At 40.2% G+C, this 25,273-nt stretch overlaps 1 protein-coding gene across 1 annotated transcript in view; it reads left to right on the top strand.

The window, feature by feature from the left end:
- The window catches only part of tnmd (tenomodulin), a 107,460-nt gene that overhangs the window by 62,756 nt on the left and 19,431 nt on the right, over positions 1 to 25,273 (top strand). The window contains exon 4 of the mRNA XM_052022026.1: positions 1,749 to 1,862. Coding sequence (XP_051877986.1) covers positions 1,749 to 1,862 — 114 coding nt within the window. The remainder of the gene's footprint in view (positions 1 to 1,748; positions 1,863 to 25,273) is intronic.

Below are 25,273 nucleotides of genomic sequence, written 5' to 3'. Positions count from 1 at the left end.
AAAGAGTCAAAGGGCCAAATGTCCTACTTCTTCTTTATACTTCTCTATATTGCATTTTAGCTCAATTGACCCAGACATGAATTTCAAAGTAAGATCTTTATATTCCCAGTACAGTTGAAAAGCTCCAATATGAAATACATAAAAGATAGTATTGTGATTTTGTGCTGAGCACTTTGATGGCAAGAAAGCATTAGGGCAGTCAGGGATGATGAGCTACCCTGTCTTTGTTCTCTTCCATGCCGAGTTTCCCCAGTAGGAAACCAACAGAATCATAAAATTATCAAGTCGAATTTATTGTCATGTGCACAAGTACGGTGAGGTACAGGTACAATGAAAAATTTGCTTGCAGCATCACGGGCACATAGGTTCAGACAAAACACAAATTATACAAGACAGGGAAGAGAGAAAAAAATGCACAAAAACAAGACCTTCCTTTGTGCAAAAAAAAGGCACAGAGACCATAGTAGTGCGAGAGGTGTTCTGAAGGGTTCTGTCGCTGAGGTAGAACGAGGGTTGTGCAGGTGGGTTCAAGAACCTAATGGTTGTAGGAGTGTAGCTGTTCTTGAACCTGGTGGTGTGGGATTTTAGGTTTGTGCACCTCCTGCCTGACAGTAGCAGCGAGAAGATTACTATCTCCTTTTAACAGTACTTTTCACCACCACCTCACCCCTTCAACCCCCTCCAGAGGCCTTAATAATAGTTTCTCCGTGAGCTCAGCAATTTATGATGTAGTAATCCACCTTTAAACTGCCACCCGGTTTCTTCCAGTGAAGAAGCACTTAGTTTTCCCCTCAAAACAAAAGCTGAAGTCAGCTGAGGTATAGACACTTGACTTAGGGAAATTGCTTTCTGCAATACTTCCTTTCTCCTGCTCTGACACATGTTATGTCATCGGCACAGCCCTGTTGCTTTTGTCACCAAAGTCATACTACAATTAGGTTATAATTTCTCCACCTGAAAACATTGTATGCCTATTTTTTCATACAACTTCCTCTTTTGTAAATTGTTAAGCTGTGTTCCAGTTGCCCTTCATGCTTCTCCTTAACCTTGTTTTCCTGACCAGCAGCCACCTTCTCTGAAGAGAGGACATCTTAATGGCTATACTAGGTTATTCCTTTTATTACCCTTCATGTAACTGTGCTCCCCTCCTGAACATTGTGCATCTACGTTGACGACTGTACTCAGCATTACCTGCAGAGCTGCTTTACAGAAACCAACTGTGGACAGCTGGCAATGAATTACTCTCCACCCCACAATCCCAGAGCCTTCAGAAGCATAAAATCATCTTTGCTTCAGGCTTATCATGGTTTCCTCAAAGTTTATAAATTCATAACCCTCTGCTGAAGGCTACTTGCTACAACCCTGTCATTAGCTCACACTTTAAGTAAGAGGAGATTTGCTGAATAAAAGCTTGGTACTTTATTGCACAAATGAATTGAACATTGTTAGACCAAAGTCTTTTTCTACCCTGCATGAGGGAGGGACAAGAACACAAATGGATACAAAATAGTTACTTTTTTTAAAAACAACACAATTCTTTCAGTCACTGAATTGTACTGAGTTCATAATCTGGAACCACAGGCGGGGGAGGAAAGAGCTCTCAATGGTTTTGGCAGCTTCAGACATTATGTACATTAATATTTGACTAATAAAAAGCTATCACCATTCCTGTTACTTTTTTTAATATTTTGTTTTGCCAACACGTTTGTGCAGTAAGAACAAATCACTTTCTTTCCTCCCCTAAAAAGGGACTAACTGGGATACGGTTCGCTGGAGGAGAAAAATGCTACATCAAAAGCCAAAATAAAATAGTTCTTCCCAATGTTACGCCCATCAAGAGTGAAGAAGAATTGATTAGACTGGTACGTATGAAGACCTGCCAGTTTCTAAAGTATTCCAATAAGTTACATTTTCTGCTTAACCCTCTCAGGGCTTCAGCATGTTAAAAGGTGCAATAAGAGTAAATACCTTTCATTAAGGATCTTTCTAATGCTGCTCTTTGTTAGTGTTTCAACATGGATGGTGTGTTAACTCCACAAGTGAACTTTGACAAGATAAAACTCAAAATATGTCAACCTCTTTTAGCAGTGCAAGAGCATCATGCAGAGCTTCCCAACACAAGAGGTGCGCGATATAGTGGCAAAATATACCCAGAAATGGCTGAATCATTGTTTCTGTAGCTGTGGTAAGACTTCTGAATGTTGCAGAATCCCACTCAGATGTGGGCCAGTGGAAGCAATTGGTTACCAAGACAACCAGACAAGTTTTTCACTGTACCTCGGTACAAGTGATAATAATAAACCAATACTAACTTAATTTTGTTCCAACCTAGTACTAAAAGCTGAATAGTGGTCTCTAGTATATTTCTAAGCAAATTGTTTTACATTTTGGAATATGCAAATATTCTAATAGATTTTGGAACTAGAGTAGACATCTTTGCTGTCCTCAACTATTTTAACTACAGGAGGAGGAAATAATACCCTGATGAAACAGTGTGTGCCTTGTTTAAAGCCATAATAGTGCTTTGTTGGAATTCAGTTCAAGAACTCTACTTACCAGAACCTTGTATCTTGCATCATATCCTTTCCAACCCCAAACTAATGGCAAAATGGGGCTCTGTTGGGGAAAATTACTCGATTCCTCAGCAATGATCTCTTGCGGAAGTTGTTCTAAGAATCCTTCTTATCTTGTGCATTTCACCCACAGAGCAGATATCAGGCAACCACCACTCTGTACAATGTGAATAAGTGTAGTAACTTTGGCTATAAAGATGGAATTCTCCTTCCTTTGATGCACTAAGCATGTGCTGTGTTTACACCATCTCTGCGCTCTTAAAACTTGTCACACAATTAGATGCATATACATTAGGAGTAAAACTGTGATATTTGGTACACTGATTCATGCATTAGAAAGAGACCTGTGCCTTTCCAACAGGAGATACATGTAGAGCTTTGCAGCATTGCCATACTGACTGCTGGTCAGACCTTAAGGAACCTCTCTCCATGGTAGCCACCAACCAGCTGTAGAAAAGGCTGCCATGGGAACAAGGGAAAATGCAGGTGTAAAGGAAGTAAGTGTCAAACTACACAATCCAATGCCCTCATTGAGTCACTTGCCACATTTGGCCCCAGACTTCCATAAGCTATGGGCCAATCAATCTCGCAGACATTATAGTATTTTGCACTGAGGTGCATAATAAGGAACTGCTGATGTTGATGAGGAAAAACCGTTAATAAATATTAACATTTTATCATGGACCCTTCAATCATCATGTATTCACCTAGGGGTCTGTTCCTTCCTTTTTTTTCCTCTTCTGCTGAATCAAATTCAAAGCAAGTACTCCTGGAGCAAAAGACTTGTCTGTTTGGTCCTTATCTGTTTCTGCTTCACCGAGCATCGAGATGAAGCAGAGTACGTTAATCCCAGGTGCTCTAATCCATCCCTGCCCAACACAGTTGGTTGCTAGGTACTCTGCCATGTTTATTGGCAGCATGACCTCTGTTAGTGGACCCAGTTCACCTCAATTCACAGGAGTATATGCAAAATAGAAAATTATTTTTCATTTATTGGGCTTGTCCAGGTTTGCAGCTGTCAGTGAAGGTCTGCTGCAATATCCCCACTCATTACAATGTCTGAAATTACGTAACACAGAAACAAGTCCTTCAGCCCAACTCGGCTATGCTGACCAAGGTGCCTCCCAGAGCTGGTCCCATTTTCCTGTTTGGCCCATATCCCTTTGAACCTTCCCTATCCATGAACCTGTTGTAATTGCAGCCAACTCTACCTCTTTCTCTGGCAGCTTATTTCATATACCCACCACCCTCTGTGTGAAAAACTTGGCCCTCGGGTCCCTTTTAAATCTTTCCCATCTCTACTTAAACCTATGCTTTCTAGTTTTAGACTCCTCCACCCTGGGAAAAAATTCTGTGACCATTCATCTTATCTATGCCCCCAATGATTTTTATAAACTTCTAGAAGGTCAGCCCTCAGACTCCTATGCTTCAGGGAAAATGGCCACAGCCTATCTAGTGTCTGCTTATAACTCAAGCCCTCCAATCCAAAAACATCCTTGTGAATCTTTTCTGCACTATTTCCAACTTAATGACATCCTTTCTATAGCTAGGCAACTAGAACAGCACACAATACTCAAAGTGTGATCTCACCAACATCTTATACAGTTATAAGATAACATTCTTAATGTTATACTCAATACCCTGACTGATGAAGACAAGGGTGCCAAAAGCATTTGTTCACCATCCTGTCTACTTGTGTTGCTACTTTTAGGGAACTATGTACCTATACCCCACAGTCTTTTACTACAACATTCTCCAAGGCCCTTCCATTTGCATCATTAATCCTGCCCTGGCTTAACTTCCCAAAATGCAACACATCATACTTGTGCAAGTTAAATTCCATCTACCATCCCCTGGCCTACTTTCCCAGTTGATCTAGATCCTGTTGTAATCCTAGATAACTTTCTTCGCTGTCCACCACACCACCAATTTTGGCATCATCTGCAAACTTGCTAACTATGCCACCTACATTCTCATCCAAACCTTGCTTTAGCTTCAAGATATATCATCCACTTCATAACCCTTTGCAAATTTGCAAACTCACCAAGTATTCAACCTTGGACTTCCATACATCCCACCCTCATTGCCTTTACAGTCTGTTGCTTCTGAATTAGTTTAGAACCATATAGCACTCACTTTAACACAGAGCAACTGGTTAATACCACTATTTAATGCAGCAGCTGATCTTTAATTGAACTGAAAGCTAACAAGGGATAACCATGTGATACAGTCTCTTAAGGTGGTAGCAACCCAACAATCTTAAGGTAGCAGGTTCCCTTGGCAGCTAATAGACATTGATCACAATCAGCTTCTACAATAAAACAGCTTGAGAACCTAACAGGCCAACACTTCGTCCTACTGAAATCTTTAATTAACACAAAGCATGGCAACAAAGACCAGAGAAAGCCTATGATTAATTTCAACAAGGGGTTATTCAACATTACATCAGTTGAGTGCATTTGAAACCATGAAGAGTAAAACAAAGCAATCTTTCCAGCATTTTTATTAATACCAAATCATGATAACTGCATAGAAGGAACTCGAATGATCCATCATCTGCTCCAACTGTTACTGCAGCAGATGAGATCATCAGACATCCCTGCTTCCTCAACTTACCCTTGCAATATCTTTCCCCTTTCCATGTTTGTCCCCTTGGAAATCAAAAATAACTGTAGTTGCTGAAAACCCTCAATAAGAACAGAGCTTGCTAAAATGCTGAGTGTTTCCAGTATTTTCTGTATTTATCCTTTCAAAGGCCATTATTGAATCTGTATCAATTATCCTATCACGTAACCCATTCTAAGTCCTAAAGACTCACTGCAGAAAAACATTCTCCTCACAGCACCTTGTTTTTGCTAATTGTCTTCGGTCTGTGCCTTCTGCTTACTGACTTCAGACGTGAAAACAATTTAGTTACTCTGTCTAAGCCTTTGTCACTTTAAGTATCTCTATCAAATATCTTCACTGCTTAAAAGAAAACAGTTCACTACTTCAACAACTTTGGATAATCGGCCATTCTAAGATTTGCATTATACATTTCTAGCATTCATTGTTTTTTTTCTTTTTCTTCTGGTAATTACAGACCTTCTTTATCTCTTCCATCTACCAAGGCATCCCGAGCCTTGACCACCCTCCTTCAGCCATTCCACCACCACATGTCATTCAGTGTCTCCTGCTCTCCGTCCTATCACAGACATTCCCTTTTCTCTGACCTTCACCCACACTTGTCCCCACTTCTTTCTTTCCCACTTGAAACTTTTCATTCACAACTTTTTCCAGTCCTGAGAAAAGTCAACAATGCTGACCCCACAGCTCCAAAGACCTGGGTTACTTCATGAGCTCAGGTGCTGTCTGTGTGGAGTTTGCACATTGTCCCAGTGGTCATGTGGGTTCCCTCTGGGTGCTGCTGGTAGGTTATTTGGCCACTGTAAGTTACCCCACACTGTAGGAAAGTGGTAAAAAGAGAGCTGATGGACATAAAAGAACATATCCACTAGGGCTGCAGGGAAGTAAGAGGAAGAGTGGGACTCTGCTGGGTCGAATGGTCTTATTCTATGTCGTGTTAAGTAAAAGATCACCAACATAAAATGTTAGCTCTGTTTTCTTTGTCCACCTATGCTGCCTGACCCTTTGAATATTTCCAGCATTTTTTTCTTCAGGTTTCCTTTCAATATTCAGGTTTCCTTTATCTGCAATATTTTGCTTTTAGACTCTATTAATCCATGTTTGTTCCATACAAGGATGCATCCCCTCCAGATCAAACAACTTATCTAAGTTGAGCCAGCCCTCTAGTACCTATTCTATCCATTCTTATCCCATCCACTTTTCCAAAAACTACCTCATGTGAAAGGCCTCTTCACCTGAAGATACCTGTTCAAAGTAGTGTATTATTCTATTTTTCCACAATAGCATGGATTTGTAATTCTGCCTCTGTTCCCCTTTACACATTTCCCACCAACATCTCAGTTAATGCTCACCGACCCAATTGTTTGCATATATTACTGCAGAATATTCCTTGAGGATGTTCACTCACTAGCAAGATTCAGCATGCTTGTGCAGAATTAACAATGTCCAACAGAGCTGCTATCTACCAATTAATAAATGCCATTTTATCATTGTTTTCTCTTTTCCAATTCCCCAAATCATTGCATTGAGGCAAACCTCCTCTCCATTCTCAGCTTCACTTTACAGACTTCCCCTACTCATTCCTATCACTGCTGTGATGACATTTTGAAATCTTTTTAAGCAGCATTGATCTAGAGTAAAATATTCACTTTTCAGTTTTCCTGTGCATCTGTGGAACGTGACAAGAGTTTGCCCTCTGCAGCTTTTAAAAGAGACAACAATGCTTCCTTCTCAGGAATTTTCAATCACAATGATTTAATTCCTACAGGGATACAAACCTTCAGATCACAATTCAGTAGAGATGACTAGTTTATTAGAGGTTTTGAGCAATCACCACACTTTACTTCTGAAAATATAATTAACATTTCAGAAAGGAGAAAACGTAAGCCTTTTGAGACTTCTCCACTCTTGAGTTTTCATTTTTCTCCCTTGTGATAAACATTTGAACATAAACAGGGCAAGTACGAACTGTTGCAAGTAATGCCAGCTTATTCCAGCGAAAAGATTACGTCATGGGGTTTTTATATATAGGACGGCTTTTAAGAGTAAATGATGGTTTTATAGAAAATGAATTAATAACATTTCAAAACAAAAGCGATTCAGACTTCAGGCAAACAAAGCAAACATCAAGACCAGACAGGTCAGTTTGTGAAAGGTCACTCCTTGAAACTTGATTCAAACTGTTAGATCATGGGTTAATTGACTCATCCCAGGTCCATTAGCCAAGGCTGCAGCTATTCATTTGAAGCATAACAATAAGAGTTTTCCAGAGCCCAAGAGAAAAGGTCAAGTAGCTGCTTTATTGATATGTCTACTCACCAATCAATAATGGAGAGGAATTCAATGTTTTTCCCATCTGCCTTTCTGGGAACAGGAGGGGACATGTAGTTAGTGGATGGCTGGGAACTTTTGGGATCTTAGAATTTGTGTGTGGTTAGAAGTTGGCTAGAAAGCTAATGTAATGCCAATGAAACAGTTACATATACCACAAGAGACATAGGTCATTTCATTTATTATTTTTCCCCAATGCAGAAATAACAATTTATTAAGGGCGAACTGGCTTAACTTAATTGGCAACAATCACTTGCTGTCCATGAAATAAATCAATTTATCATTTTGTATCTGGTCCATTTTCACTAAATGTTTCAATCTGTCTCCAAGTAAATCAGTGAGGGGCCTCCATAGGCAGATGAAAGGAACACGTCATTCAGTTCAGATTACAGGGGTCATTTGATTTCAGCAGCATGGGTATACTCCTGGATCTCAAACAGGAACAGGAGTGACTATTGTAGTTAAAAGACTATCCAAAGCAGGACCACACCTTGACCAACAAACTAATTTTCAATGTTTATCTATTTTTTAAAGCTCATATGAACATGCAAAAATGGCAACAGGGAAATACCTACAACTGCACCAAATATGTCCCATAGAATCATTATAACAAAAAATATACAGTCCCCATTCCAGTATGTAATTTACCCATCCAAATGCTGTCAAAATTTGTACTAATGTCACCAAAGGATTCCGACTACGAGAAAAATAAAAACATTTCTCATCAATAAGCTAATTTTTATACAATTTTAATCAATTTGTTGAAACTAGAAGCTGAATTCTACCAAATTATAATTGTTGTGAAGGTAATTAATAACAGAAGTCAAGTGATTATTGACACTGTAGTACAAACAAGTAAATTAATTTTAGATGGAGCATCTTATAATGTCAGCATCAGAACAAGATAACATTTTCAGAGTGCTGTAAGTTTCTAATTAGTTGTATATTATATCAGTGATTCCATCTAAGTCACTATTATCTTGTGGAGAGAGGAACTAATTGTAGTGTGATCCACCTTTCAGGATTATAATGAAACCTGATTTTGTATCCACCCATATTTACTTTCCATTAAAATGGAGTGTATAGGTGGGAATCCACCAAAAATTATAACCTCACACACAAAATCAGATGTTGGCAACAGCTCAGTCAGTGGCACTTTCACCCAACTCTGATGTTGTGGGTTTACATCTGACTACAGACACTAGAGCATGAAAATCCAGGCCATAGCTCCTGTGCAGCACAGAGAGTGCAGTGCACTGCTGTCTCTCTGATCAATCCGGCGCCGCCTGCTCACTCAAGGGGAAGACCTCACAGCATGATTTTGAAGGTGGAAATGGATTCCTAGTGTCTGTAACAATATTTTCCTCTTCACTCAACATTACTGCAACAGATTATTGGGTTCATGCACTTTGTGGGACGTTGAACAAATTGACCCCACATTATAACACTTCAAAAAATCTTCACTGATGGTCAAGCACTTGAGGCATCCTGAACAGAATGTGGAGAGTTCTCTGTCAATGCAAGCCTCCATTTTCAACACACTGGCAAATATCACACAGGCAAAGACCAGAGTGGTATCTGATGTATTCATTAAAGCTGTAGCATATCACAACTGAGCAGCTAGGGAGTGTAGAAATGTACACTTAGCAAAGAGGTATGAAAAATATTGATCAGGAGCCAACATTCAGCAAAAGGCAACTGATGAAATAAATCAATAAACTGCAAAATATTCAATGAAAATCTGTTCTATCAGTGATTGAATAATAAAGTATACATAGAATTCCAACTTAAAGGAAATCGCAGATACATTAGGCAAAATTCTCCAATCTTGTCTAGATAAGGGATCTATGCATTTACATCCTGCTCTCTCCCCACAGCTATGTATAATTTTCTGCTTCAAATATTTATCTTTTTCTTAAAAGATGCAACAGCCTCTGCTTCTAATATTCCCTGTAGCAAAGGAGTCAATGCTGCAAGAACTCTCCGCATTAACAATTTCCTCCTGTTTCCTCTGTGCATTCCCTTATTGATAATTTTAAATTAATGACCCCTATTCATGGACTGCCTCACCAGAGGATATATTATTTTTTTAAATAGTGGGAGTACACTCAGCTCCCTTTGCTTGTCTTCATAGCTTAGTGAAGTCAAAACAAAAATCACCTTTGTTGTCCTTTACTTGATCTTTTCTACTGCCTCTCATCCAGTTTTAATGGGTAGATTAAATGATGGGTTTGAGTCTGATTCCCATCATATTCTGACCACATACTTTTTGGCAGCAAGGGCTCTGGCGGTGGAATGGCCGCCCCAGGAGGCTTCATTAAAATGGGAAGGTTACCAGCTGATAGCAAGATTAGGAGGCCAGCGGTTAGGCCACAACTGGAGCACTGAGTCAAATCTTGGCCATACCAATTTCGGAACGATGTAAGGCCATCATGCAGAATAGATTAATTAGAATGGCGCTGCAGATGAGGATCATCAGCTACAAGATGAGACTGGAGAGGCTGGGATTGCTGTCCTTAAAGCAAAGATGAGATTTGATAATGACGTACAAGCTCGTGAAGGGTTTATGTAGGGTAGATAGTGAGATGCTGTTCCTGTTAGCAGGTGACTCAAGAATCAGGCACAAATTTAAACTGAAGGGCAAAAGATACAAGAGGAAGGCAAGGACGAACCTTATGTAGAGACAGGTGATGATCTGGCATACACCTAGGCTTTCAAAAGGAATTGGATAGGTACAACAAGGAGCCATTATGAATTTGATGGACCAAATGGCCCTCTTTGATATAATATTTCTGTGAAGCTATAAAGCTGGGAGATGACTTTCAAGATGTTTCCTTGAGATTTCTTTGTGGTACAGACGAGCAGGAGTGCTCCTTCTGGCCCACCTTTGAGGCACTTTCCTGCACTAACTCCATAATAACTAACAATCAAAAATCTATCAATCTCTGTCTTGAATATACTCGATGGCTGAACCTCTACAACCCTCACAGAGAGAGAATTCCAAGAAGTCACAAAGCTCTGAAAAGGAATTTCTTTTTGTCCCAGTCCTGGATAGCCAACCCCTTCTTTTGAGACCCCTGGTTTTAGGTACTCCAACCAGTGGACGATCCCTGCATCTACCCTGTCAAGCCCTCCAGGAATTCAGTGCATTCTAAGACCATAATAAATAAATGCAGGAATAGGCCATGTATCCCTTCAAGCCTGCTCCACCATTTGTCAAGATCATGCTTGATCATTTGACCTCAATGTCATTTTCCTGCATCATCCCCTTACCTCTTGATTCCTTTAATATCGAGACGTCCAGCAAATTACTGTTTTGAATGAACTCTGTGACTGGATGCTCCAGCCCTCTGGTACAGAGAATTTCAAAAATTCGCTGCTCTCTGCATGAAGAAATTTCTTTTCATTATAGTCCTAAATGGCCTACTCCTTATTCTGAAACCATGACCTCTGATTCTAGCAGGTGAAACATTCTCCCTGCATCCAGCCTGTCAAGCCCACTAAGAATACTGTAAGTTTCAAGAAGAGCTCTTCTCATTCTTCTAAACTCCAGGGAGGACAGGACTGGACTAATTAATCTGTCCTTATATTGCAAACACACCAGTCCTGGAACTCAACATAGAGTTATACAACATGGAAACAGGAACTTCAGCCCAACTCTACCGTACCGACCAAGGTGCCTTCCTTAGCTAGTCCCATTTCCCATATCCCTCCAACCCTTTCCTATCTATGAACCTGCCCAAATATCTTTTAAACATTGTGATGATACCCGCCTCTACCACTTCCCCTGTCACCATACGCCACCACCCTCTGTCTGAAAAACTTGCCCCTCAGGTCCCCTTTAAATCTTTCCCCTCTCACCTTAATTCTATGCCCTCTAGTTTTGGACTCCCCCATCCTGGGGAAAAGACGGTGACCATCCACCTTATCTATCCCTCTCATGATTGTACAGATCTCAAAAGGATCACCCTAACTCCAACCCTCTTTTGCTTAATCATATCCTTACTATTGTTATGGTGACAGGAACCGCACACAATGTTCCAGGTGTGACTTCACCAAAATCTTGCACAGTTGTAACATGACGTCCCAACTCTTGCACCTAATGGCCTATCTGATGAAAGCAAGCATGCCTTATGCCTTCTTCACCACCCTCTCTACCTGTGTCTTCGCTCTCAGGGAATAATGTACTTTTACCCTGAGGTCCCTCTGTTCTATAACACTCCCTGGGCCCCTATCATTCACTGTGTATATCTTCCCTGGTTTAATTTCCTAAAATGCATCACTTCACACTTGTCCAAGTTAAGTTCCATCTGCCATTCTTTGGCCCACTTTCCCAGTTGATCTAGATTTTGTTGTAACCTTAGACAACCTGCTTCACTGTCCACCAGACCACCAATTTTGGTGTCATCCACAAACTTACTAATCGTGCCACCTACGTTCTCATCCAAATTGTTAATATAGATGACAAACACCAGTGGACGCAACACTAATCTCTGTGGCACACCACTAGTCACAGGCCTCCAATCTCAATACCAATCCTCCACGATCACCCTCTGATTCCTTCCACCCAGCCAACTTCAAATCCAGTTTGCTACCTCACCCTGAATCCCACGTGTTCTCACCTTCCAGACCATCCTATCACGTAGAACTTTGTCAAAGGCCTTGCTAAAGTCCATGTGGACAACATCTACTGCTCCGTACTCCAAGTACTCCAAGTGTGGTCTAACCAGAGTTTTGTAGAGCTGCATCATTACCTCGTGGCTCTTAAACTCGATCCCCGACTTATGAAAGCTAACATCCTATTAGCTTTCTTAACTACCCAATCCACCTGTGAGGCAACTTTCAGTGATCTGTGGATATGAACCCCCAGATCCCTCTGCTCCTCCACACTACCCAGAATCCTGCCATTAACCTTGTACTCCGCCTTGGAGTTCGTCCTTCCAAAGTGTACCACTTCACACTTCTCTGGATTGAACCTCATCTGCCACCTCAGCCCAGATCTGCATCCTATCAATATCCCCCTGCAATCTCCTACAGTCCTCCACACTATCCACAACACCTCTGACCTTTGTGTCGTCTGCAAACTTGCTAACCCACCCTTCTACCCCCTCATCCAAGTCATTAATAAATATTACAAAAAGTAGAGATCCCAGAACCGATCCTTATGGGACACCACTAGTCACAGCCCTCCAATCTGAATGCACTCCCTCCACCACAACCCTCTGCTTTGTACAGGCAAGCCAATTCTGAATCCAGTCGCCCAAGTGTCCGTGGATCCCTTGGCCTCTGACCTTCTGAAGAAGCCTACCATGTGGAACCTTGTCAAACGCCTTACTAACATCCATGTAGACCACATCTCCTGCACTACCCTCATCAATCTTCCTGGTCACCTCCTCAAAGAATCCTGTCAGGCTTGTGAGACATGATATTCCCTTCACAAATCCATGCTGGCTGTCCCTAATCAGTCCATGATTCTCTAAATGCTCATAGATCCTATCTCTAAGAATCCTTTCCAACAGCTTGCCCACCACAGACGTAGGGCTCACTGGTCTGTAATTCCCTGGACTATCCCTACTACCTTTTTTGAATAAGGGGACAACATTTGCCACCCTCCAGTCCTCCGGTACCATTCCCGTGGACAACGAGGACTCAAAGATCCTAGAGACCGGTTCAGCAATCTCCTCCCTCACCTCGCGGAGCAGCCTGAGGAATATCCCATCAGGCCCCGGGGACTTATCTGTCCTAATATTTTCTAACAGCTCCAACCCATCCTCTCTCTTGATATTACATGCTCTAGAACATTAACCTTACCAACACTGTCCTCTGCGTCATCAAGGCCCCCCTCCTTGGTGAATACTGAAGAGAAGTATTCATTGAGAACCTCACCCACTTCCACAGCTTGCAGGCACATCCTCCCACCTTTGTCTCTAATTGGTCCTACCTTTACTCTCGTCATCCTTCTGCTCTTCGCGTACATGAAAAAAACCTTGGGATTTTCCTTAACGCTACTCGCCAGGGCCTTTTCATGTCCCCTTCTTGCTCTCCTCGGCCACTTCTTAAGTTCCTTCCTTGCTGCCCTATATTCCTCCTGAGCCCTTTCTGATCCTTGCTGCCTTCACTTTATATATGCTGCCTTCTTCCTTCTAACTAGTTGTTGCACCTCTCTTGTTACCCATGGTTCCTTCACCCTGCCATTCTTTCTCTGCCTCACCGGGACAAATTTATCCCTAACATCCTGCAAGAGATCCCTGAACAACGACCACATCTCCATAGTGCATTTCCCTTCAAAAGTGTCATCCCAATTTACACTTCCAAGTTCTAGCCTTATAGCCTCATAATTTGCCCTTCCCCAATTAAATCTCTTCCTGTCCTCTTTGCTCCTATCCTTGTCTATGGCAATGCTAAAGTTTAGGGAGCGGTGGTCTCTGTCCCCCAAACGCTCACCCACCGAGAGATCTGTCACCTGACCCGGTTCATTACCTAATATTAGATCTAATATGGCATTCCCTCTATTCCTCCTTATCTATGATTCAATGATCAACTCACAATTTTCTGAACTCTAGAGAAAATAGAGACTGTCTGCTTAATCTTTGATGAGACAAACCAATATGTCCGGAATCAATTTAAGCAACTTATATTACATTCCTTCTATCACAAGGATATCCTTACTTGGATAGGTAGACCACACCTGGACACAATATTCCAGATGGGAGCCAATATTATATCATAAGATACAGTTATCCTTGTACCCCAGTCATCATGTGTCAAAGGCCAATCTGATTTGTCTTCCTAATAAATTACTGGATTGTATTTTAACTCTGAGTGAGTTTTCAATAAAGCTATGCAGGTCACTCTGAACACCAATCTTTTCCAATCCTTCAACATTTAAAAAATACATGACTTTTCTATTTTTCTCCTATTACAGGGGATAACTTCACATTACTCTACATGCAATTCCACTTGCCATATCTTTGCTCATTCACTTAGCCGGTCTATATCCATTTGAAGCTTTACTGCCTCCTCCTCACAACTCATGTGGCCACTCAGCTTTGAATCACGTGGTCACTCAGCTTTCGATTCTCAACAAAATTTTGTATGATTGCTCTTGGTTCTATCATCCACGTGATTGATATGGATCGTGAACAGCTAGGGCCACAGTATTAATGCCTCACCAGCTGCAGTTTCCCAACCCAAAAATGGCCAATCCTACAAGCTCAAATTCTGCTTAAAGATCTCTTTTCGAAGGCCTTCTGAAAGTTTAAATGCACCACATCCACTGATCAGTTCCCACATATTTATTTTGCTAACTACAACCTCAGAAACAAAACAGATGAATCCAACATGACTTACCTTTCATAAATCTATATTGATTTTGCCCAATCCTATTATTTTTTTAATGCCCTATTGGGCTAGCCAGTCCCATTTCTGTCTCCCTCTTTTGTTAAATAGAGAGGTTAAGTTTGCTACCTTTTAATTTGTGGGAACTGTTCTAAAAAATGTGGAATTTTGGACAGATTCCACCATATCCACAGTTACCTTCCTCAAAACCTTGCAAATGTCATGAGGTCCTGGAGATCTATCAGCTTTCAGTTCTATTAATTTCTCTGATTCTTTTTGTTTATTAATGTTGATTTCTTTCTACTCCTCATTCTCTTTAATTATTGTTTTCCACTATTTCAGGTTTTTTAATGTTTTCTTCAAAGATGACAATTAAATAATGATTAATTCGTCTCTCACTTATATATTCTCCAGTGTAATTTTTCCTCCCTCAAACTACAATGGACACACATTAATTTTTACCTATTTTTTATCCTTTTTGTATATCTGTCAAAGTATTGAACCTGTTTCCAAGTTTCTGGGGAGATTACTCTTTTATTCTGCTTTCCCCTTACTCTTCAATGCCTTGATCTTCATTCAGTGAACTCTGAGATTTTCCCAATCCTCCAGCTTCCTAGTTTTCTTTCAAATAATGTCAGCCTTTTATTTTTACCTAATATTATCTTTAGCTTCTCTTGTTAGACCCAGTTCAATTGCTTTTCCTATTGCATTTTTGTGTCTTGTTGTAGTCATGTATTAATTTGTTCTATTGCCAATTGCCATTGTCTGTCTACAGTCATACATTTAATACAGTTTCCAAAGTCCCACAGCCAATTCATGCTTCTGTAGGTTTTTTTCTGGTAAAATCTAAGACCTTAGAATCACATTGAACAAAATCATTTTCAATCTTAATGTAAAATTCTATCACTTTTTTGATCTTTCTTCCTTAAACATCCTTCAGCTCTAGGATTATTACTTAACCTTTTCTTGTTGCAGAATATTACATCTAAAATAACCAGTTTCCTTGTTAGTTTCTCAACATACTGATCGTGAAAATCTAAATTGATAAATCCAATCTTTTCCACTCTACACTGCTAAATTATCTAAACTCTCTGCCTGGTAACCAAGTTCTTGCAAATGTCTTTATTTTCTCTGCCTTATGAGCAAAATGGCAGAGCAGATTGCCCACTTTTTATGAAGTTCTGTGAATTTTCACATCACAAAAGCTAGTATCATCTGTAAATGTAGACACAGTATTAAAATTATCAGGATCATTTATTATAAATCTCATAAACAGAAGAGGCCCAGCAACAATCCCTTGAGCATTCTGCTGCTCGCTGCTATCGAACTAGAACTACCACCACTCATCAGTCCCCTCCATTTCCTATTTTTTAGTCAATTTATTATCTAATTTGCACATCCTACTCTATCCCAAGAGCTTTCACTTCCCCCACAGATTTCTTCTGATGCATCTTATGAAAAGCCTTTTGATTGTCAAGATATGGATCATCCACCATATTATCATCATCAATCAATTCTGCTAAATCTTCAAAGAATTGCAATAAATTATCACCTTGCCTTTCCCTGGCAAATTTCTTCTTTGTCCAAGTAATGTCATAAGTGTTCCTTTCCCTCCACTTGGTGGTCCACATCAACTCGTAATAATAAATTTCTGCCCACCTGTCACCTCGTTCTCCCCAGTTTATCGGTTGTGCATCAACGACCTTCTGTCATTCTTTCCTACACTGCAGTTAGTATACAGGAACAGACATAAGCTACTCAGGCTCTCAACTTTGTCCTGCTGTTCAATTAGATCAAGACTGATATGTCTCTTCAATTTTACAACTCTAAACACCCTTGCCTATTAATCACATTTGTCAGGTGACTCAGTCTTAACCACTTTTATGGGTCTGGTGTTCCAGGTTACCATGACCTATCTTTCTGCCCCTTCTTTGTTAATCAAATAAAGTGAATGAACATAATTGAAATTTTTATTCAAACTTCAGTGGTCATTATATCCAACTTCTCACATGTACAGTTGGGTTCCTCTCTTATCCCACTTATTTCAGTGTCTCCAAGTTATATATGGATTCTGGTGAGCTAATTATTTTTATTCTATGTGCAAGCACCAATATTTCATCAAAACTATTCAAATTCATGTTTGTTTTTCACTTTCACAAGATGCTTTCTCTGTCTTTTCTCCCTGCTTAAATGTGGCTCTCTTCATTTACACACTGCCTATTTAAATATTGCCCAACCATTGTAAATAGCTGTGCCTTCACCAAGGTCCACCCAGTTTTCAGGACACTCAGTTACTTTCTTTACAATTTTCCCATTCTTGTGCATGCTCCAGAGGGACAGACTAGTCTTGTATTTCAGTTCCCTGATTATTTTCCCATATATTATTTCTTAGACTATGAATTGGCAAAATGATTACATATTAAGTGATCAATTTTAGTTCATTACAGTAAATAGTCTAGAGCCTTTATAGAACACACCAACAGCTTTGCTTACCTCAATCCCTTCTCATCCCCAATAATCTCTGTAAAAGGCTTCTCTTTAAGCCTAGTTTCCTCTTTCCTCAAGATTTTCTTCTTTAAACCATGTATTCAGGGAACTAGAAAACTTTATTTCAGTGCTCCATGATTGAAAATGCTCTTTTCCTGGAGTAAAATATGAGGTGGCCATTCCTGGGTTACAACTAGACAAGTCATATTTGTGTATCTATGTTATTTCACCATCAGATATACACCAGTGATATTTTTTGCAGGGCATTGTGCATTGCCAGTGAAGTTAGTCCGCTGTGTCTCAGGAGCATCCATTGCTGGTCACTCCTAAGACAAATGTTTTCCAAGTAATGAAAAGAACTGAGAGCATGAAGATAAATCATGCACATCTTCTATCCTTTGGACCTTTCCTCCCATGGTGTTGTTCTCCTCCACCTATTGATTGCATCCCCAACTCCCCAATAGACCTAACCCTCTGGTAGGCCAATTCTCTAATATCCTGATGGAGGTCTTAAACTTCAACTCCCTTCCTCCAAAAGGCACTACATTGGTTCTCCAAAAGATGCATCAAAGAAGCATGCCCCCCCCCTTTCCTCTGACCATGATACAACCCCCCAACCACTCATCCACTCTCCCTCCAACCTTGGGTCCCAGAAGGCTTATTTTCCTTTGTACATTTTGCATTGCACAAAGGAAAATGTGCCTCTCCAAATCCGGGTTCAATTCCCACTGCTGTCTGTGAGGAATTTGTACGTTCTTCCCATGACTGCGTGGGCTTCCTCCGGGTGCTCTGGTTTCCTCCCACATTCCAAGGACGTACGGGTTAGTAGCTTAACATGGGTGTAATTGGGCAGTGTGGGCTCATTGGGCCAGAAGGGCCTGTTACCATGCTGTATAAATAAAGTTTAAAGTAAAATTAGTAGGACCCAAAATCTTTGACTGAAATGGCTACCGGCCTGCTGAATATACATCAACGTCTATGTGGCCTGCATCTAACAGCGCCCTGCAGTCCATGGGCCAAGATGTTTCTTCCTTTAAAAAATACCAACTTTGTTTCTTGCTTGCATTTTTTATGACATTTGTAAATATACCCGGTAAGTCTATTTGCTTACATAATTCATTAGGGCACTCTGTGCTGTTTCTTTTCCCTTTTATTTATCTTCTGCAACTGATGAATCCTAACATTCCACCAGATTCACAGCTAGTTCTGCAGTGTATCCTCTTTTGATACAAGACCATCAATACATTGGTTTGCCTCTGTTAGTTCCCAATTCAAGTTCCCCTTATCTAATAATCTGCATTGTTCTGCAATTCAATACAATGAGATTATTTCCCCTGCTATTTTCTTGCATCAGAATGTAAAATGAAGTTGTGTACATGTTCATGTAACCATCAGTATTCACTGCTTTTCATATCCCTGAAATTTAATAGACTTATTATATTGATTTAATAATAATAATAATCTCTCAAGCTAAACAAAACAAGAAAATGGAAATACTTGGTCAATTTAATGATAAACAAAATTCATACATAGTTTATTTTTGTTTTGTGATGACAAGAAATTATTTTCTTGTATTAAAACACCATTTTCTAATTGAGTATAAAAAGCCTACATTTTTAATAAGCTAGATTCTTAATTATTAGAGGCAAATATCCTCCTGCAAGAGAGAGTGATTATTTTACATTGAGAATCAGTCATGAGCCCCAAGTGAGTGGAGTGTTTCATTAACATATTAACTCTCAAGCTTCACAATCAGAAATAACAGAAAGACCATTCCGCTCAGGTGCACCATACAAGGGGCAGACCATCAGGTATTTCACACCTTACATCTTTTCCGGCTTTGAAGGTTACACTTGATGTATATTCTGCAGGTTGATGTTCAGGTGACAATAATAGGCTTTTGCACTGCAACCGAACAAAGGGGATATCAGATGATAAGATAAGATATCTTTATTAGTCACATGTACATGGAAACACACAGTGAAATGTATCTTTTTGCATAGAGTGTTCTGGGGGCAACCCGCAAGTGCCGCCACGCTTCCGGCACCAACATAGCATGCCCACAACTTCCGAACCCGTACGTCTTTGGAATGTGGGAGGAAACCCACACAGACACAGGGAGAACGTACAAACTCCTTACAGACAGTGGCCGGAATCGAACCCGGGTCGTTGGCGCTGTAAAAGCATTATGCTAACCGCTACACTACCATGAGTGGTGGCTATTCCTGAAGCATCTTATTCTGCTCCTGTCACCTCATTACATGCATTAATACGGTTGAGGATAAGGTCATTCAGGTCAGTTTATCTAATACTTTAAATGAGTTTTTTTCCCAATTGGTCCTATTCTCTTGCATGTTCCCATTATCACTGCATGTTTTTCTTTCTCTTCTTTATTTCCCTGTTCAAACCTCTCTGTAGCTAAAGTAAACTAGATGCCTTTTATTTAAGGCTGATTCCCATTATATTTTAGAACTATATAAAGTTGTAATTTTAATTGTAATTACTAACCAATTTTATCAAATTTACAAATGAACCTTTTGCCTATTATCATTAAAAATTGAATTTTTTAAAATCTCAGTGAAGAGTAAGTATCCTTACTTTCCTTAAGACCATAAAGTATAGAAGCAGAATTAAGCCATTCGGCCCATCGAGTCTGCTCCGCCATTCAATCATGACTGATATTTTTTCAACCCCATTCTCCTGCCTTCTCCCCACAACCCTTAACCCCTTTACCAATCAAGAATCTATCAATCTCTGGCTTAAATACACACAATGATTTGGCCTCCACAGCCCTTTGTAGCAACAACTTCCACAGATTCACCAATCTGAAGTTCCTCCTCACCTCAGTTCTAAAGGGATGTCCCTTTATTCTGAGGCTGTGCCCTCAGAACCTACAATTTTCTTATTAATGGAAACATCCTCTCCATGTCCACTCTATCCAGGCCTTTCAGTATTCGGTAGGTTTCAATGAGATTCCTCCTCATCCTTCTGAAATCCATTGAGTATAGGCCCAGAGCCATTAAACGCTCCTCACCCGTTAAGCCTTTCATTACCAGGATCATTTTTGTGAGTCTCCTCTAGACCCTCTCCAGGGTCAGCATATCTTTCCATAGATACAGGGCCCAAAAATTGCTCACAATATTCCAGCTGCAGTCTAATCAACATCTTATAAAGCCTCAGCAGTACATCTTTGCTTTTATATTCTTGTCCTCTTGAATATTACATTTGCCTTCTTTACTACCAACTCAACCTGCAAGTTAACCTTAAGGGAATCCTGTACTAGGAATCCCAAGTCCCTTTGCACCTCCAATTTCTGAATTCTCTCCTCATTAGAAAATAGTCTTCACCTTTGTTCTTCCTACCAATGTGCATAACCCCACACTTCCATACACTCTATTCCATCTGCCACTTCTTTGCCCACTCTCCTATCCTGTCCAAGTTCTTCTGCAGACTCCCTGCCTCTGCAACACTATCTGTCCCTCCACATATCTGTAAACTTGGCCACAATGCTGTCAGTTCCTTCATCCAGATCATTAACATATAAAGCGAAAAGTTGCGGTCCCAACACTGATCCCTGCAGAACTCCACTAGTCACCAGCAGCTATCCTGAAAAGGGCTCCTTTATCCCCACTCTCTGCCTTCTGCTAGTCAGCCAATATTTTATCTATGTTAGTACCTTGCCTCTAACATCATGGGCTCTTATCTTGTATAGTAGCCTCGTGTGGGGCACCTTGTCAAAGACCTTCTGAAAATCCAAGTAAATAATGTCCACTAACCCTTATTTATCTAACCTGCCTGTTATCTCCTCAAAGAATTCTAACAGATTTATCAGGCAAGATTTCCTCTTAACAAAACCATGCTGACTTCACTCTATTTTATCATGTACTCCAAAATTTCATCCTTAATAATGAACTCCAAAATCTTGAGGACTACTGAGGACAGGCTAACCAACCTATAATTTTCTATCTTTTGCCTTTCTCCCTTCTTGAATGGAGGTGTTATATGTGCAATTTTCCCATCCCCTGGGACTCAAGTGATTCTTAAAAAATCACTACTAATGCCTCCACAATCCCTTCAGCTACCTCTTTCAGAACTCTGAGGTGTTGTCCATTTGTTCCAGGGCCTTTCAGCTTCCCCAGCACCTTCTCCTTAGTAGTGGCCAGTACATTCATCTCTGCCTCTGACTCTCTTGAATTTCTGGCGCATTACTAATGTCTTCCACTGTGAAGACTGATGCAAAGTACCTATTCAGTTCCTCCATCATTTCTTTGTTATCCATTACTATTTCTCCAGTGTCATTTTCCAGTTGTCCAATGTCTACTCTTACCTCTCTCTTTCTGGAGACAAAGGCTCAGGGATGCTAAAGAAAAATATCCTTCATGCTGTGTGCAATATAAATTATATAGTTTTAGTCAAGGCCCCAGCAGGTTTCAGTTATCTCCAAATAACTGACGGTATTTCTTCTACCTCGGCTAATCTGGCTCATAACACAGCACCAGAATATCAGTGTAGGAAAGACTCATCCTAAATTGATGGTGCATCGATTGCCTCAACATCTGTGAGAATGTGCACCATTATCAATAAGGTAGGAAATTTGAGTCCAAAACTTTTGTCAAAAATTATCTCTTTGCAAGCATCATGAAAGAAGGTCAATATTAGCAAATAAAGGTTCAGCCCTTTTTAAAAGGCAAGATATATGAGTGTGAAAGTGCTCGCCTGAAGGATCAGTGGTTTTATGAAGCACGTGGCAGATCTGCAATGACCAGACATTTCCCTGCTTTGTTCTTAGTCTCTCCTGATTTTGTAAAAAAAAAAGCACAGAGATTTTTTTCTAATGGCACACTGGAAGTGGCTGTTGAGCAATTTGTCGTTTAAAGGCATAGCTATTGCCAAACAACTAGTCCCTCTGGAGCACAATAACAAAGGTATGAGCTCCAAAATGGAAGAAAAATGATACCTGCTTACATCAGCAAATTAAACAGGGAACTGGATTAAGATCAAGCAAAAATTCCTGATGGGAAGCAAGACATGATGAGTTTGATTGTACAAAACAGATTCCAGACTTACATGCCATTTGTTATAATGGGTAAAGTTCCTCTCAGCAACCAAAGTACATGCCTGCCACAAACCTTAGACCCTCTTCATATGCAAGTGAAGGATTGCACTCCTGGATAAACATCACCATAGCTTTCAGGTTTGATCAGGTTTTCCCAGTTGCTTGGCAATCAAGCTGGTGCTAATCCCTATTCCACATTGGATCTGCGGCCCATTTCTAGCCTCCAGATCCTATTCCCAATGTCTTTGGCCTATGTCCTTGCTGTTAGACCTTTATGTCCCTTTGCCACCCATATCCTGTGTGTTACCTCTGGGACTGTAGCCAGTCACTGCTGGGACTCCAGTATATCTTCCTGGAATCCAATATGCAGATATCTGTGGCACGAAATGACCTGGAGTATTCTGCAGTCCATAAACAAAAAATATTTGCAGGTTTCCAACTTTTAAATTCAATCCCAAACACCTAAAAGTTTATTTTTTCCACCTTTAACATGAATATACCTTTACAATTATTTGTAAGGGCAGCCTTCACCCCTAACTTCAACCTTTCAGCTCCATAAACAAGCAAGTTCACCAGATTAATTCCGAGTGTCCTGCAAAATGTGAAGTTTCAAAAAGCTTTGGACCCCAGATTTTTATAAGGTCTTATATTTTGGAATATGCAAGAATTATTTGGATAGAATATGTTAAATAAAAATGCATAGATTTAACCATTCTATTGCACTCAGCAAAAGAAATATAATGTTTTCATATTCCAGAATAAAGTTTACCATTAAATTCAAACATGAAATTGTAAGAGTAAACAATGATTTTCTTTTAATTAACAAAGTTAGTACTTTTTCACCTCGACAGTATAACTATATGCAAAACGTGACAATAAATCCATTGAAATTGAAGTATATATTAGTGATTTTAAGACTAAAGTTCGAAACTGGGGTTAAGTACATAGTCAGTTCCATGTTTTTTACATAAAACCAGAAAATGCTAAAAACACTCAGTTAGTCAGGTTGAGTGATTCCAGCATCTTCTGGTTTTATTTCAGATTTCCAGCATCTGCAATACTTTGATAGATTGAGTAAGCCAAGATTCAGGGATAGCAACAGCAACTGTTGAAGGGAACTGCATGCTCAGTATATCTTATTGGTGAAGACTGATTAGGGATAGTCAGCATGTTTTTGTGCATGGAAGATCGTGGCTCACAAATTAACTGAGTTTTTTGAAGAGGTGACCAAAAGGATTGACGAGGGCAGGGGTGACACCAAAATTGCTGGTGTGGTGGACAGTGAGGAACGTTGTCTTTGGTTACAACAGGATCTAGATCAATTGGGAACATGGGCAAAGGAATTGCAAATGGAATTTAAATTCAGGCAAATGTGAAGTGAGGCATTTTGTAAAGTTAAACCAGGGCAGGACATATAAAGTGAATGGCAGGGCCCTAGGGATTGTAGAACACAAAGACCTAGGAGTACATGTACATATTTCCCTGAAAATAGTAACACAGGTAGACAAGGTGGTGAAGAAGCCAGAGGGCACACTTGCCTTCATTGGATGGGGCACTAAGTATAAGAGTTGGGACATGATGTTACAGCTGTACAAGACTTTGGTTGGACTGCACCTGGAATACAGTGTGCACTGCTGGTTGTCATGCTCCAGGAAAGACGTGATTAAGCCAGAGAGGGTGCAGACAAGTTTCACAGGACTAGAGGGCTTGAGTTATAGGGAGAGACTGGATAGGCTTGGAGTGTTTTCCCTGGAGTGAAGGAGGCTGAGGAGTGACCCTTATAGAGATTTATAAAATCATCATGGGCATAGGTAAGGTGGATGATCACCATCTTTTTCCCAGAGCAGGGGAGTCTAAAGCTTGAGGCAAAAAAATTAAGGTGAGGGGGCAAGATGTAAAGGAGACTTGAGGGGTAAGATTTTCATACAGAGGGTGGTGGATATGTGGAATGAACTGCTGAAGGAAGTGGTAGAGGCAGGTACTATTACAACATTTAAAGACATTTGGACAGTTTCCTGAATAGGAAAGGTTCAGTGGGATATGGGCCAAATACAGACAAATGGGACTAGATCTGGAAGACACTTTCGTTGGCATGGACGAGTTGGATCGAACAGCCTGTTTCTGTGCTATATAACTCTATGACACTAACTTCAGAATACTGATTTCTGATCCTGTATGCAATTAGTTAATGTATTCATGCCCAATCTTCCAGTTTGGATGTGAGAAAAGATTACAGTTCTTCAAAATCTGTGTGTTGTTGGTTGTCCTTGAATCTAATCTGAAGAAATGTGCCAGGCTTGCCCGTGCATTGTGCATTCTCCATTTCTGAAAGCAAAGATCCATTCAAGATTCCACTTTGGCATTTCATTTCCAAATTCAGTCCTGCACTCCAACAGAGTTACTTGAAATCTCCTTTATGATTATTTGGTTTAGGCTACTATGTAAACTTAACTCATTCCTCAATATTCTGCAGTCAAGGAATGCATTCATCCCAATCGAAGTCGACAAACATGAATGGGAAACTTTACCTAATCTAGGAGAGAGTTTTGATACCTTCAATGTCAGATTTTTAATAGGTCATTACATAAGCCTGTCTTCTGTTAGCCTTCAGTTAACATATGACATTCTATTGCCATTCTAAAAACAACCAAAATATTACAGCAATGGTATACAGAGGAGACATAAGAGACTGCAGATGTTGGAATCTGGAACAACAAATAATCTACTGGAGGAACACAGTGGGTCAAACAGCATACGTGGAAAGGAAATGTCAACTCAAAGCAGCTGCTGCCCGACTTGCTGAGTTCCTCCAGCAAACTGTTTGTACCTACAGCAATGGTCTATTCCACCTATTATAATTTCT

The sequence above is a fragment of the Pristis pectinata genome, chromosome 8 (genome assembly GCF_009764475.1).
Source record: "Pristis pectinata isolate sPriPec2 chromosome 8, sPriPec2.1.pri, whole genome shotgun sequence".
Classification (NCBI taxonomy): Eukaryota; Metazoa; Chordata; class Chondrichthyes; order Rhinopristiformes; family Pristidae; genus Pristis; species Pristis pectinata.
Note: the sequence above shows the minus strand (reverse complement) of the source record. Positions and strands in the feature narration are given on the sequence as shown.